General features: G+C 39.0%; 2 protein-coding genes across 2 annotated transcripts; one reads left to right on the top strand and one right to left on the bottom strand.

Moving 5' to 3' along the window:
• The first annotated feature begins 144 nt into the window (after positions 1-144).
• Positions 145-6,878, top strand: LOC128029241 (coiled-coil domain-containing protein 105). Its single transcript, XM_052616886.1, has 8 exons — positions 145-706; positions 1,981-2,256; positions 2,411-2,515; positions 3,169-3,325; positions 3,425-3,591; positions 5,305-5,400; positions 5,559-5,672; positions 6,235-6,878. Exons 1-8 carry the CDS (start codon positions 395-397, stop codon positions 6,418-6,420), a joined length of 1,413 nt encoding a protein of 470 aa, XP_052472846.1. The 5' UTR covers positions 145-394; the 3' UTR covers positions 6,421-6,878.
• Positions 6,879-6,956: 78 nt separating this feature from the next.
• LOC128028828 (rho guanine nucleotide exchange factor 28) lies at positions 6,957-15,794 on the bottom strand. The gene is made up of 17 exons (XM_052616157.1): positions 15,753-15,794; positions 15,603-15,663; positions 15,430-15,521; positions 12,108-12,233; positions 11,761-12,011; positions 11,529-11,654; positions 11,334-11,451; positions 10,116-10,370; positions 9,954-10,030; positions 9,656-9,837; positions 8,975-9,042; positions 8,715-8,882; positions 8,539-8,631; positions 8,311-8,420; positions 8,049-8,096; positions 7,863-7,967; positions 6,957-7,452 (listed from the first exon to the last, which is right to left on the bottom strand). The coding sequence occupies exons 2-17, from the start codon at positions 15,611-15,613 to the stop codon at positions 7,138-7,140; spliced, it is 2,145 nt and encodes a 714-aa protein (XP_052472117.1). The 5' UTR covers positions 15,614-15,663; positions 15,753-15,794; the 3' UTR covers positions 6,957-7,137.
• Between the last annotated feature and the right edge of the window lie 20 nt (positions 15,795-15,814).

A 15,814-nucleotide genomic window follows, 5' to 3' on the forward strand; every position in this document is an offset into this window, starting at 1 on the left:
TTTTTATACTAGTTGGACAAGATGTTAATTGAATTCAGATGAATACACTTCTAAGTCTAAGCAATAATATATAATTGTAAAATATGGAAATGATTTGATCAAAGTATGGGGATGCAGTCAATCAAATATAGTCTTATTTTCTTTTAATAATTTATATGTTGTGCCACACTAATTAAGGTTGTCTCTGTTGTGATCTGTTCTCATCATGTAACACGATCTCCACTGATTGAGTTGCAGTGTGAATGGAGCTGAATGACACTCGTTCATTAGTGCGTCTCGTGTTACCCAAATCAGAGGTCTGTGCGCGCCCCCTATCACTTTAGGAACTGTTGCGTTGGAGACGACCAACACTTTTAAAACCAAACACTTTGGAGTTATTCGGATTGTTCCACAGATGGTAAAGTACGTTACCATGACCATGAAGCGGCCGGTTCAGTCCGCTCCCCCGGCTGTGGCTGTGGGATCTAAAGGCTGGAGGGACGCCACTGTCCGCTCGATTCTGCGCGCCGAAGATCTTCTGCGTCAAACTCACGTAGATCAACTGCACTCATCTACACGCTACCGCAGCCACAGCGTTGGGACCTTTAACGTTACCCACAGACGTCCTCAGTTAACAGCTTACAGTGTGAACAACAGCGTCGAAAAGGAGCACAATGAGAGTGACTCGAAAAAGAAAGAATTCCGACATAAATACACTGGACGTACGGTAAAGTGCCGGTGTTCTGTCGATTTGTCCTACGCTGTCAGATTTTCCTACCTCCCACCAAAACAGTGGGTAGTACAATTCCACAACGAAAATTCTACTGTAAAGTTATGGTTTATTAACGTCTACACCTATCACAACCCTAATCATACCCTTACAGTACTGCAAATACAGTAATTATGTGTTATATTCGCGGTTGTAGCTAAAATGGATACAGTTACAGGAAACCAACAATAAATATTATTTTCTACCAATTAGATTGCGTTTTTATTAAAGTCTACAACTACCCCAGCCCTAAACCTACCCTTACAGTCATGCAGATACATTAAATATCGTTGTTTAGCATGAGACAAAGGACGCGATATTGATGTGCGCGTGCGCAGTAAACCCGCGTAGGAAAATCTGACAGGGTAGGATAAAATGTCAGGACACCGGTCTTGGTTTCTGATTGGCTAATGCAGCAATGCATCGTAATGACGTTCCAGTTACTGCAAGATCGTGAACATAAAGTTCTGCAATACAAAAGTGAATTATACATATAATGCATTTCACATTTCTTAACACATTTATTATTGTGAATGCAATTTTGAGGCGCTGGGAACTCGTAAATATAAGTTTTCTTATATTTCTTATATTACTATTGTCCATGGTGGTGTGAAAAATAATATTCCAATGCTTTCGCGTTCTTTCGCAAAACGGATGCGTTCCCTTGAGAAATGTTATGTTTGTTCGTAAAACATTTGCATTTGCTCGAAAAACGTTTTTTTTTTTTTTTTGCAAGAGAAAGCAAAACCTTTGGAATATCATTTTTACGCTGTAATTTACATGAAATTAAAATATATCGACCATTATAGCCTCTACTCTAGATATTTTATTCAGTATTGACCAATAATAAACCTGTTTCAGTTAACAATTAGGCCTACTTTTTAAAATATAAATATAAATAAATAAATAAATAAATATATATATATATATATATATATATATATATATATATATATATATATATATATATATATATATATATATATATATATATATATATATATATATATATATATTAAAATAATTGTAATAATTGTAATAATATTTTATAGTATCAATGTTTTACTGTATTTTTATCAAATAAATGTAGTCTTGGTGAGCATAAAATAATTATTTTCAAAAACATAAAAAATATATGAACATTAAGATTTTATAAGACTAAAAATAGTACTTTCATTAGAAGTACATTTAATATTACAACAATTTTATAAAAACAAATTTTACTTTCATAGCTCACTTCTGGAGTCATGAGCAGACCGTTCCCCCCGCCGGCTCTGCGTGATCAGAGTGCAGTTGTCAGCACCGGTATGGCGGGTGAATATATGCGGGGTGTGAGAGAGGTGGAGGGTCACCTGCGCAGACAAGCAGCTAGGGTCACACAGGAGGGCACCAGGGTGGAGCATCAAAGGGAACAACTGGAAAAATTGCTCCGCAATCTAAGGAAAGCATTGCTGGTCAATCAGCAAAGTGCAGACGGAAGGACATTTCGACCGGCCACCACAGAGACAGTACAGTATATACAGTAAAAATCACTGGAAGACTAATTTAAAATGACCCCATAAGAGGTTAAAGAGATCAAATATGGACTTACAAAATATATGAATATTCTCTTTGAAAAATAAAGAGCGCAAAATCATGGCTTCCACTCTGTGTTTTATCAAGATACTGGATGGAGCTGATGATCTTCTAAACAAAGAACGAAGAGGCCTGAATGTGCTAAAAGAAGAACTGGAGAGCATGTTGAGAAAGACTTTAACTCAACAACAGGTGAAAAATAGGCCTTGTTGGATATATAATATGACAATATTTTTAATGCCTATAAAGGAATGTTTTCACACCAGTTCACGCCACTGTTTTGACAGTTTAACTTATAAAATACTATCTAGTCTATATATATATATATATATATATATATATATATATATATATATATATATATATGACCATTAATTTATGCAAAAATGTACAAAAAGTACAAAAGCCCACCAAAAGTTTGGGGTCCAACTGTTTTCAACGCTGACAAGAATTGTTTCTTGAGCACTAAATCAGCATTTTAGAATAATTTCTGAAGGATCATGTATACAAAAAATCAGCTTTGCCATTACAGGAATAAATTGTGTTTTATTGTATAAAAAAGGAAAATTACTTTCAGTTGTAAAAAATAGTAACATTACTGTTTTTACTGTATTTTTGATTCAATAATTGCAGCTTAGGTGAGCATAAGATACTTCTTCCAAAAATATAAAAAAATCTTGACTGACTTTTGGACAAGTTGTGGACAATAAACTAAATATAATTTTGCATTAGCAAATGAACTTTCTCAAGTTGAATTTACATGTTCAGTAGAATTAAAATGTTTCATCAGGACTGAAAAAAAAGAATATGCTGTATTCTGTTTATTATTTAATTTTTATTTTGAGGTTTTGGCTGAGAGCAGTAAGCAGTTGTTGGAGTGTGCCTTTGAGAGATCCAGAGTAACAGAGCTGCTTCCCCAGCATGGCTCACTCTCAGCGGGTGTGAAAACGCACCCTTCTCCCCTCTCGCTGAAACCTGACCCCGCTGGACCGTTCACTCCAGGTAACCCGGGACAATTTTATCCTAAAGTCTCTTTGTCACCCAAGCTTGCATGCAGACAGTGAATGACTGCTGGTACTAATCTCACTGTCTGTCACTAAGAGTGCAAACAGGCTTTGGATGCTTCATCAACAGTACTACGTGAATCTCAGCAGCTCAGAGAGAACATTTCACAAGTCATGAGTGATGTCATCAGAAAGCAAACAGATATGCACCGTTCAGCCAGCAAGGCCCTGCTGAAAAAAATCAATGAAACTATCAACCTTGAGGTGAGTGATTAAAGTGGAGAGTGCAATGAATACTAAATTATGATTGGTAGATCCAGACGAAATTCTGCAGAGTTAAACTGAATGTGGGGATATGTGTTAAATGTCGAAACACAAAGGTCTTACAGGTTTGGAAAAACTTGAGGGTAATTAAAGAAATAATTTTTATTTTGTGGTTAACTATCCCTTTAAGGATCATGTGACACTGAAGACTATGACGAAAATTCAGCTTTGCCATCAGAAATAAATTACATGTTAAAATTTATTCAAATAGACAAAACTTATTTTAAACTAATAATAACATTTATGTTTTTATTGTATCTGTATTTTTGCTCAAATAAATGTTACCTTGGGGAGCATGAGAGACTTAAAAAAAAAAGATGCTGGAACAGTGGTTTATACAAAAACAAAACAAAAAAATGCAACGAACAGGGAATAATGATGGACATTGAAAGGCTGTATGGATTTGCAAAACGTTCTCCAGAGGTCCAATAAATATTTAAAAGAGCAGAAATAAATGGAAGCAATGTTTTGCAGGCATAATTACAAACATAATGCATTTGCTCTGCGCCTACTCTATATTTAAAGGGGGGGTGAAATGCTCGTTTTCACTCAATATCCTGTTAATCTTGAGTACCTATAGAGTAGTACTGCATCCTTCATAACTCCAAAAAGTATTTAGTTTTATTATATTCATAAGAGAAAGATAGTCTGTACCGATTTTTCCCGGAAAAACACGGCCGACTGGAGGCGTGAAGTGTGGGCGGAGCTAAAGAATCATGAGCGCCAGTAGGCTTTTGCGTTGAGAGCGTTTGGAAGCTGTGACAGCTGTGAAGGCTGAAACTGAACGAGAGCAGCAGCAGCAACGACTCACTGCGAGCGGGGCTCGAACCCGGGTCTCCGATGGGAGGCGGACGCACTAACAAGGAGGCAGAGATATTTTAAGCAGTTTTACTCACCGCCTGTGGTTCCAACACACAATTGTGACCCTTTTTCGTTGGGATTGCATCATCCTTAAGAAATAAACGATACGCAAATCCGTCTTCAAACTGGGCTTTGTTTGTAAAACAAGCATTTTAGAAATGCAGGGAACAAACACAAACACTTGCACAACTCCGTTGATGCTCTGTAAAAATAAACTCCATCCACTGGTCCCTTAATGCTGTTTCTCTTTTGGTAATCTGTGCAGGGTTGTCTTGCCCTGGCAACCAAAAACACACTTCTTTTGTGACATTTCGCGACGCTCTCGCTCTGATCAGTGAAGTCTGTTGTGCTCTCAGTGCTGTGCTATACGGGAGCGTGCGCTCTTCCGGCAGACGTGCCCTCAGGACCCATATAAGGAAATTCCGCTCCATCTAACGTCACACAGAGCCATACTCGAAAAAAACTTTCCGAAACTTGTGACAAACCGGAAGGAGTATTTTTGGAACAGAAATACTTCTTCAAACGTACAACTTAATTTTTGAAACTTTGTCCATGTTTAGCATGGGAATCCAACTCTTTAACAGTGTAAAAAACTCAGTATGCATGAAATAGCATTTCACCCCACCTTTAAGTGTTCCTAAATCGTCTGCTAAATGCATAAATGTAAATTTAAAAATGTAATTTTTTTTATTTAATTTAAATTTTAAATGTGATTTTGATCAAAGGTAATTCAATTTGTTTTGGACTGGTTTACTGTGTTTATGTATATATACTTTTTTTGTTCCTCATCAGCAACATCTGACACTGAGCTCAGCTGCCACTAGACAGGCCATTTACCGCAAACAGAGACAGATGCAATGTGCTGGCTACAGTCTTGGCAGAGCCATGGTATTATGTTGTACTAATTTACTACCAAAGTGACTTTCATGGACCCACTGAAATTAATCATAAAGTGTTACTAAAAATCCTATATTCTGCATAATGTTACCATTCTTTCCATGACCTTTTCACTCACTGATTAATGAAGATGAATTCCTTCCGTGCAGGGCCCAGTCTGCAGTGCTGATCTTTACTGTCGTGAGAGATTGAGCAGGCCTATGACTCAGCTGTATGGGCGCCATTCAAGTGTTGGGCTTCCAGAATCTGACCTCCTAACACAGGTCAGAGCATTGGATGTCATCTAACATTCTTCTATTATCTGTCAACCATAAAGTGCTATACTTCATCATCTTTGTTTCCTAATCTAAAATTTTTGTAAATGCTGTAACAGTTATACAATATACATAAAAAAATACTATGACAGTATAACTGTTTATAATTTAATTGAAACACTCATGTAAAGCACAAAGAATACATCATATTTCTATAACGTAGAGATGTAAGTAAAGATACATTTACTTACTAATTTTTTTTTATTATTATTAGTGTGTAATTAGTCTAGTAATGTTCAACAAGTGTGCATTTAAAATACAGTAAAAACAGTAATATTGTGAAATATTATTAAAATTTAAAATAACCATGTTCTAATTTAATACATTAAAAAAATAAAAAAAAAATATTTCTGTGTTGACAAAGCAAAATTTGCAGCAGCTATTTCTCCAGTCTTCGTTCACATGATCCTTCAGATATTATTCTAATATTTCTGATTTGCTGCTCAAGAAACATCTATCATCAATGTTGATTATTAGTGTTGAAAAACATACATTTGCTTCATACTCTCAGGGCAGTACTATGCTCCGGAAACATCTAGAATCCTCAGGGAAAGAGATCGCAGAGCTGCAGGTCGTTCATCAGCAGCTGGAGGACGACAAGCGTGGAAAGCGTGCCGCAGCCAGTGTGGACTCTGCTGTGGTCAGACTGCGGCAAAGACTCGTACATCCCCAGTCTGTCCGGCCGGCAACCAGTTAAAACTCTACTGACAGACATTTGAACAAAGATGGTGCTTCACTTTCTAAAAGCAGAAATCTGGGCTATTTCTAAGTTACCTGTGGTTTTCGCAAAATAAGGGTATGGTGATTGTTAGTCATTTGAATAATATTCAGCAAACACATTCAAAAACGTGTGACCAATGTCAGAAATATGTTTAAGATTGTCAACAAGCAGAATGACAGTCCAGTATTATCCAAATACTAGAGCCACAATAATAATTCAATAATAATCAGATTTAAAGGTTTCTGACTGATGATTTGCTGACTCCATCGAAGCCATAAATAAAGACTTATAGTGTGGTACAATTCTGATACACTAAGCAGAGTTGGAGTCATGATCTTGAGAATACATAATCTAGATCTTTACTCATGACTGCAGTCTATTTCTATTGCACTAAATATGATAATTACCTCTCTCTCTCTCTCTCTCTCTCTCTCTCTCTCTCTCTCTCTCTCTCTCTCTCTCTATATATATATATATATATATATATATATATATATATATATATATATATATATATATATATATATATATGCTGTTTCCGGTCCATTTCAGTTCTTTCAAATGAACAGCCTGGTCTTGCTCTGGAAGGTCATAACTTGTCTCCAACTCTGCCAGTAAAACACAACAATGTCTCTTTAACACTTAAACACATAAAAGCTGTAACACACATATAAATGCACATCATTTCTCCTGTTATATGATAGAAGGCAAGATGCCTTGCCGATGATTTGAATTGTGTTGAATGAGTCTTATCTGTGTCTCCAGACTATTCTTCTCTTTCTGCACTTTCTTTCCCTCTTCCTTTAATCTTTCTCTCTCTTTCTTCACTCTCTTCTCCTCTTCTCTCAGTTTCCTCATCTTCTCCTCAAACAGCCGCAGCTCCTCCTCGAACTGCTCTTTGTCTTTCTCCAGTCTGTCTGTCAGCTCAGCGTGCTCTTTTTCTCTCTGCTCCAGTTCTTTCTGCTGCACAGCCTCAGTCCCACTGACCGTGCCACACTCCAAACCCTGCTGCGGAGATAGAGATACAGAAAGTGCAGTGTAAATAGCATTAAAGGAATAGTTCACCTAAAAATTTACATTTGCTGAAAAATCTTCTCCTCATTAGGCCATGTAGAAGAGTTGAAATGGCTGTTAAAAGCATCATGTTTGGACTCATTCTGATGGCACCCATTCAGTGCAGAGGATCCAAGGGGGAAAAGGAATGTGATGCAAAGTTTGTTTCAATGAGGAAACAAACTCAACTACATCTTGGATGGCTTCAGGATGAGTAATTTTTTTGTCAAATTCTCAATTTCGGGTGAACTATTACTTTAAGAGTCTGGAAAATGCTTCAAATTAACTGTACTTTATTATATAATACCCACATGTAACTATTACATTCTAGATAAACATGATGTAAGAAAAACTGCCACACCCACCCTTTTGACATCATAATCACTTGTAAGAGTTGGGGGCGGAGCTTCTCCCTCGAGGAGGAGGAGATTTTGAACTTCAAAGCAGCTGTCTTGGATAATTACTGCAGCCTTCAAAAAAACAGTGATATGTATACATTATATAAACAAACAAACATTTAGATCTATTATAAGTTAATCAATGGCGCACACCTGCAGACTGTAGAGTATGTGGATTAAGTTGTGAACACCCTCCGCTACCTGGATTGGTAGAGAAAAGGCACATATTCCATGTATTATAATCACATACAAAATAGAACTCAATCATGATGCATGAGCCGAATTTCCATTATTACATAAATTGCTCCACTGAATTGAATGGGACAATTTGTATAAAAATGGTTTTACAAACAATTAAGATATCATTATCTGCTTGTGTTTAAAAAAAAATTCAAATTGTGGGAAATTGCTTTACCTTTAAATAAGTCTGGTGGGCGGGGCTTATTGGGGCTATTGAGAGAGGCCCCACCCCAGTTCCTACCAAAGCACTCCTTCTGCTCCGACTTGGCAAATTTTGTTTGATATCTGGAAAGAAAAAAATGTTGGACAGTGAAAAATACTCCTGTAATGTTGCTCCTTTTAACACTAATGAAATAGTTTTCTGTTGGACAACAGTTTGAGTGTTAATCATTTGATTACTCACTGTTTGCTCTTTCCTGGCCTATGTTCTCATGGTTACTTGGTGACCATATGCAAGGAAAAAGCCAAGTCAACAAAGTGATAGCCAGCTTCACCACTGGGAAGGAAAAGACACAACCAGTGTGTCATCATCAGTACAACCTGTGTGCGTATCTACAGAGAGAAAGACAGATTCGTTACCCTCTTCCTGTGCGTCAGACAGTAATGTGACACCTTGAGGCGTGTTTTCAGGGTGGGGTTGAACGAGAAGGCGGCAAGTAGCCAGAGTCCATCTACCAGTCCCTCTACAGATCTTTAACTTCTCCTCAATAACAGAGCACAGCCGCTGGTCCAGAGAAAACAGTGCCTCTACACACACACACACAGACATACACAAGCAATCAGACATAAGGAATGATAAAGTCATGCACAGGTGGGTGGAAAGATGGATGGATGTGTACCTTGTAACTTCTGTATCTTTTTAACTTTGATTGCCCCATCATTCTTCTTAGTCTGATCATCAGGAAGGCTGAAACAAATACAAATATACACTGTTTAAAGATTTAGGGTGGGTAAGATTTATTAATGTTTTTGAAAGAATCGTCTTATACTGCATCTATTTGATCAAAAATACAGTAAAAACCTCATTTTGTGAAATAGTATTTTAATTTTTGTATTCTAATGTATTTCGAAATGTAATTTATTACTGTGATGTAAAGCTGAATTTTCAGTCTGTAATATTCTTCAGTGTTACGTGATCCTTCAGAAATCATTCTAATATGCCGATTTGCTCCTCAAGAAACATTTCTTATTATTATCAATGTTGAAAACTATTTTTTGTGGAAACTGTGACTATTTTTTAAGGGATTCTCTGTTAAATAGAAAGTTCAAAAGAACAGCATTTATTTGAAATTCAAATCTTTTCTAACATTATGAGTGTCTTTAACATCTTTTTACCATTTTTTTTATTTTTTACCATTTTGATCAATATATGTATCCTTATGTGTTAATGTGTCCTTGCTAATATAAGTACTAATTTCTTGTAAAATAAAAACTTACTCACCCAAACTTTTGATTGGCAGTGTATAGACTTCAAAACTATAATTCAAGACAATTTAAAACTCTCTCTAGGTCTAACGCACCTATCGGCAGCCTGCCTCAGCAGTGTCATCCATGTGTTGCGTTCCTCACGAGTTTGTGTGTGTATCTCGTACATCTCAGGCCCCACAGAGCAATCGCCGCTGATCAGAAATAATCCTCTCTCCTGATTGGCTATTTCCCTCACAATGAGCCTTCGCAAGGGCAACACAGACGGCTTCTGCTCCTGAAGACACAATGTATTTAAAAGTGAATTCGTATTTTGATTTCTTAAGTGCACAAACACTTGCTTAGAAAAACGCAATACACTGTATTGTAGATTTTGTATAGATATTTCTGTACCAGTGCAGCAAAGACAAACTTCTGCTCTTTCTCCTGAAGGAAAGTCAAAACATCTGTGAGGAGCAGTGCAAGAACATCTGTAAAAGAGAGAAAGAGACACTGGGAATGGAAATAAATAATACATGAATGAAGAATAAAAACAGAAACACGTGGCAGTAAGACCTCTCAGTCTGCCAGAGGTGGTCCTACAGGTCAGCGCTGAAGAGTGTGTGAGAGTTCGGTGTGTTTTCTGCAGGTCTTGCTTGCCGAAGATCTCTCCGTTCTTCAGGCGAGTGCAGCTCTTGTTGTCTAGGCGACTGATGATATCTTGTAGTTTCTCTGCATTCTGGTAATCTCCCACACGTCGCTCCACCTCCTCTATCAATCCTCGGAGACCCTCCAGTGCCACTGCAATATCATAGCGCTCAGCACTGTTATCTACAGGAGTGACAGAAAAGCACAGAGCAAGCGTGATCATTCAGATCATTATGAAATATTATGTACAGCATAAGATTGCACTATGCAAATGCACGGTGCAAAATGCTAATTCATATGTATGTTTTACTTCCATTATATTTTATTCCATCAGTAAAATATGAATAAGAATTGCATTTTATATAGTAATTAACAATAACAATAACAAGTATTATTACTATTATTATTAAGGGTAATTATTTAAACATAATATTTATGGTCACTCTTTTAATGTAACTTTTGAAAAGATGGATATGCCATCAGTTTATTGAAGGAGTCAAGAATAATAATAAAAATATGTGTTCATTATATAAATTATGAGAATATGAATGATCAGTTAAATATGAATAAAAATACATTTAAATTAAAATTAATAGTAACTGGCATTATTAATAATATAAATAATGTTATATGTGTCCCTGGACCACTAAACAAGTCATAAGGGTCAAGTTCTTGAAATTGAAAGCTGAATAAATAAGTTTTCCATTGAGGTATGGTTTATTAAGATCGGATAATATTTGGCAGAGATACAACTATTTGAAAGTCTGCAAAAAAATCTAAATACTGAGAAAATCACCTTTAAAGTTGTCAAAATGAAGTTCTTAGCAATGCATATTACTGATCAATAATTTGCTTTTGATATAGTCATGGAAGGAAATTTACAAAATGTCTTCATTGAACATACACTTCATTGAACATACTTAATATTCTAATGATTTCTGGCATTAAAGGAAAAAAAACTATCATTTTGACCCATACAATGTTTTTTGGCTATTGCTACAGTAAAAATATACCCCAGCGACTTAACCCTGGTTTTGTGGTCCATGGTCACATATTAATCTAAAAGTAATATTTATTAATATTTAGCTTATCATAAAATGTACACTTTACAATACAATCTACCAGCTTCTACAAAGATGTATTTACCATCAGTGTGTTGAAGGAGTCTCTCTATCAGAACAGGGTACTTTGTGATTCTCTGGGTAACAAGCAACAGGAATTCTGGGATTTCACGCCGTTTGATGACAGAGTTGTTACTCTGCTGCTGTAGAAGCAACAGATAGAGTCATCATCAGAACACTGTTCCGTATGAGTGTGTTCGCATATGCTTAATCAACTTACTCTGAGAAATAACTGTAATTTCCTGTTGCTCTGTAATAGCTGCTTATACATTTTCAGAGCTTCTGGATGCCGACTGCAGAAATCACCATACAGCTCTATCATCTGAGAAGCATTTCGACCTGCAAACTACATACGCAATTGCTAAATGAACCTAAGGTAAGTGTTAAACTTATTCAGCCGCAATATTTAAATTGATAAATTTCAATTCTTTAAATGTTTCGTTCTCACTTGCCTGTTGACACAGAATATCACCAATTTGTTGTATGATGTAGTTCTTATGCATTCCTGGGTGAATAGATGCACGCTGTCTGGTCTCCATGTCTATAAGAAAGTTTTTATGCAAAGCTAAGAGCTCATCCAGCCTGGGGAAAATCTGAGCGATCACTTCCTGCTCCAGCTGCACGTCCTCCAACAGTCCCCGTCTCAAAACATCAGCCATAACAGAGAGAGTCTGCACATGGTGAAATTCTGTCTGCATCAGCTCTGCAACAAACACATCACTAACAGATCAAATTAGGCTCAACTAAAGCATCCGAACTTTTGATATCCAAACATATCAATCTAAACATAATTACTGACCATAGATGATCTCCTGTCTCTTGACCACCTTTTTGTCCAGTGTCCTACTGAATTCATTGTCCACGACAGCGCTCCAAGATTCAGCAGAGTAGTCAAATGATATGTGAGCCAAAGAATCAGTAGAATCTGGAAAAGAGATGATAAAAGTGTTGGGAAAAACTACAGTTCAGCCAAAAAAATCACTGGCTCCAATCGTCACATCAAAACCTGGCTTCATAAAAAAATTTATCAAATGAAAAAAAATTACACACAAGTCATTCTTACTTGCTTGAGATCAACAGTAGGGTTATAACAGTTAACCATAAAAATATTTTAATTGCATAACACAAACAACAACAAAAAAAGTAATAAAAAAACAAAAATAAAATTTAATACATGTAATATACATAATACAAAACACACATTTTGTCATGATCCTGCCCTCGTGTCCTTGATTTTTCCTAGTCTTGAGGCAGGATCATGACAGACCCATGTTTTGTGTACAAGCGCATGGCCTTGTCTTTGGGCCATGTGCTTGTGTTGTCTCGTTCCCTTGCCCCGCCCCCCTTGTTAACCTAGTCGTGTCGTGATTGTCCTATCTGTAACACCTGTCGTGTCTTGATTAGTTCCCCTATTTAGATCTCCTAGTGTGCTCTGTCTTGCGTCGGTTCATTGTACTACTTATGTGTCCTACACTTGTGATTGTACCTCTGAAGTCCCTGTATAACCGTGAGTGTTATTTGTAGTTCGTGTTCTCTAGTTTTGAGTCTTTGTTTATCTTGTCTGATCAGTCCTGTTTAGTATTTGTTGTATCTGCCCTAGTCCTGTTTTCCCCCTCGTGGGTTTTTGTTTTCCCTTTTTGTCAAATAAATCCTGTGTGTACCCGATTCCTGTCTGCACCTGAGTTCCTCCCTTACCAAAACCCTGACAGAATGAACCGACCAAAAAGGAACTCAGCAGGCAGGAGGTCCCCCGAGCTCCAACACTTGTTGGAGTTCCGTCGACAATGTTGGATGTCGTCCCCCACCGACAGGAAGGGGGTCACCCTCCCATACTCGCCCGAGGGGGAGTGGATCCTTCGGAATTATGCCCGGCTGTGGGAGAGCATCTCCCAGGAGGAGCCACAGAGGTCCCCCCCACCTACCCAGCTGCCGGCGTTCCAGAGGGTCGTATCCTGGCCGTGGCCACTCTGGGGGATCAGGCACATCCCTCACCGAGTCCTGAGGTGCCTCCCACACCCGTCGGTCTCCCCGGGAAGCGAGGGAGACGGTTATCGTGGGAGTCCGCCTCGGAATCGTCGGAGTCAGCCCTGCCAGAGACCGAACTCCCCCAACCCGCCTCTGACCCAGCTGTGGTCTCTGCACCGCGCCCAAGGAGGAAGAGGAGGAAGAGGGGGCCTGCCGGTCCTGTGACCCCGTTTCCTCCCGTGCCAGCAGCGGAGAGCGCTGGCGTGCCCGTGCCAGCAGCGGAGAGCACTGGCGTGCCCGTACCAGCAGCGGTGGGCGTGCCTGTGCCATCAGCAGAGAGCGCTGGCGTGCCCGTGCCAGCAGCGGTGAGCGCTGGCGTGCCCGAGCCGGCAAAGAAGAGGGCAGTATGCAAGTCGGCAGTCGTGAGAGCGCAGGAGAGTGCCGCGGCCGACTCTGCAGCAAAGACTTTAGTTCAGTGTATCTCATCTCGTAAGGAGATGCCAATTGTCTTAGCGGCTAAAGCCTTTTCTGATTATTTGTCTAGTCTTGTCCGTATCCTAGAAGTCCCCGTCAGTCCTGTCTTGTCCTCAGACCCTGTCCCCAGAAATCCCGAGTGTCCTGATGTCGTCTCCCCGTGTCCCGTAGATGTCGTCTCCCCGTGTCCCGTGAGTGTTGCCCCGTGTCCTGCTGATGAAGTCATGTATCCTGTTGATGTGGCCCCGTGTCCCGTAGATGTCCCGTGTCCTGTTGTCCCCCCGTGTCCTGTAGATGTTGCCCTGTGTCCCGTAGATGTCCCGTGTCCAGTAGATGTTGTCGTCCCGTGTCCAGTAGATGTTGTCCCCCCGTGTCCAGCTGTCGTCTCCCCGCGTCCCGTAAGTCTTGCCCCGCGTCCCGTAAGTGTTGCCCCGCGTCCCTTGTCTGCTCCTATCATGTCCCCTGTCAGTTGTCCCGAGACCCCTCCCCGCCCCTCACCACCCAGACCTGCCCGTACCCCCCGTCGTCAGCCTTCGTCCAGTCCTCCTAAAACTCCTGCCCCACCCACTCACCCTGGTCTGTCCCCCATGAACTTTGTGGTCCCGCCCCCTCCCCTTCCCTGTTTGTTTTTTTTGATTTGTCACCCCAACCCTGCCGTTGTGTACTCATGTTTGCCTTTGTTATTATTAGTCATGTCTTGTTGGTTTGTGTCTGTGTCCCAGTCTGTCATGTCAGTCATGTCCCGTGTTTGATGTTCCCTTGAGGAGCGTCTGGAAGCCGCTCCTTAAGGGAGGGGTTCTGTCATGATCCTGCCCTCGTGTCCTTGATTTTTCCTAGTCTTGAGGCAGGATCATGACAGACCCATGTTTTGTGTACAAGCGCATGGCCTTGTCTTTGGGCCATGTGCTTGTGTTGTCTCGTTCCCTTGCCCCGCCCCCCTTGTTAACCTAGTCGTGTCGTGATTGTCCTATCTGTAACACCTGTCGTGTCTTGATTAGTTCCCCTATTTAGATCTCCTAGTGTGCTCTGTCTTGCGTCGGTTCATTGTACTACTTATGTGTCCTACACTTGTGATTGTACCTCTGAAGTCCCTGTATAACCGTGAGTGTTATTTGTAGTTAGTGTTCTCTAGTTTTGAGTCTTTGTTTATCTTGTCTGATCAGTCCTGTTTAGTATTTGTTGTATCTGCCCTAGTCCTGTTTTCCCCCTCGTGGGTTTTTGTTTTCCCTTTTTGTCAAATAAATCCTGTGTGTACCCGATTCCTGTCTGCACCTGAGTTCCTCCCTTACCAAAACCCTGACACATTTAATATATTATTTATACATTTAGGATATTTCTAAATTATAGTATTCATTTAATTTTTTCATATAAATTTATTTGATTTCCGCTAGTTTTATTTCAAATAAAGTTAAATATTCAGAAGTTAAAATTGATACAAAATTAAGAAAAATGATATAGGACATATAAAAACTAAATAAAATAACAAAAACACAGCAAAATAAACTAAGACTAATTAAAAGTATAAAAACTAATAAATAAAAAAATTGTCAAAAACTATAATAGTATCTCAGTGAAGTCCCATTTTATTGTATGGGGGGGAAATCGGGCAGGAAATTAATCACCTTTTGATTTCCACAAAAGAAAGTAAATCATACAGGTTTGGAATGACTGGGAAAACTCACTGGAGGTGGGGCTTCCAGAAGAACAACCAATAAAAGACTTGCTTTTCCATAGCTTGAAATCATGGCCACACCCCTCACTGTTACTCCGCTTTCTGATACAGAAACATACAAAGCATCTCAAAATCTAAACATTAGTGACAGCCAAATTAAGCTTATAGAAGATATAAACAGACCTGTGTGACATGGTGGTGTCATTGCCCAGAGTCAGGGATGGAGAACTTTGACTAGACGAGTCTGTTAATGAAATATATATCATCACATGAGCTCTTCATGTCATGGATGGTTCTAATTTAACTTCAGAATAACATGATTGTCTCTCTCACATAGTAATAATGAAGAGTCAGCGCTTTTCAGAAGTGCCTGGTGAGGATTCTGGGTTTTGGAA

This window comes from Carassius gibelio, chromosome A15, assembly GCF_023724105.1.
Source record: "Carassius gibelio isolate Cgi1373 ecotype wild population from Czech Republic chromosome A15, carGib1.2-hapl.c, whole genome shotgun sequence".
Classification (NCBI taxonomy): domain Eukaryota; kingdom Metazoa; phylum Chordata; class Actinopteri; order Cypriniformes; family Cyprinidae; genus Carassius; species Carassius gibelio.

Coding starts and splice junctions, on each gene's coding strand:
- LOC128029241 (XM_052616886.1), top strand. CDS start 395: ATGGTAAAGTACGTTACCATGACCATGAAGCGGCCGGTTCAGTCCGCT. Junction 707..1,980: donor ATAAATACACTGGACGTACG/GTAAAGTGCCGG, acceptor TTACTTTCATAG/CTCACTTCTGGAGTCATGAG. Junction 3,592..5,304: donor ATGAAACTATCAACCTTGAG/GTGAGTGATTAA, acceptor GTTCCTCATCAG/CAACATCTGACACTGAGCTC.
- LOC128028828 (XM_052616157.1), bottom strand. Junction 8,883..8,974: donor AAAGATACAGAAGTTACAAG/GTACACATCCAT, acceptor GTGTGTGTGTAG/AGGCACTGTTTTCTCTGGAC. Junction 8,421..8,538: donor AGGCCAGGAAAGAGCAAACA/GTGAGTAATCAA, acceptor TTTTCTTTCCAG/ATATCAAACAAAATTTGCCA.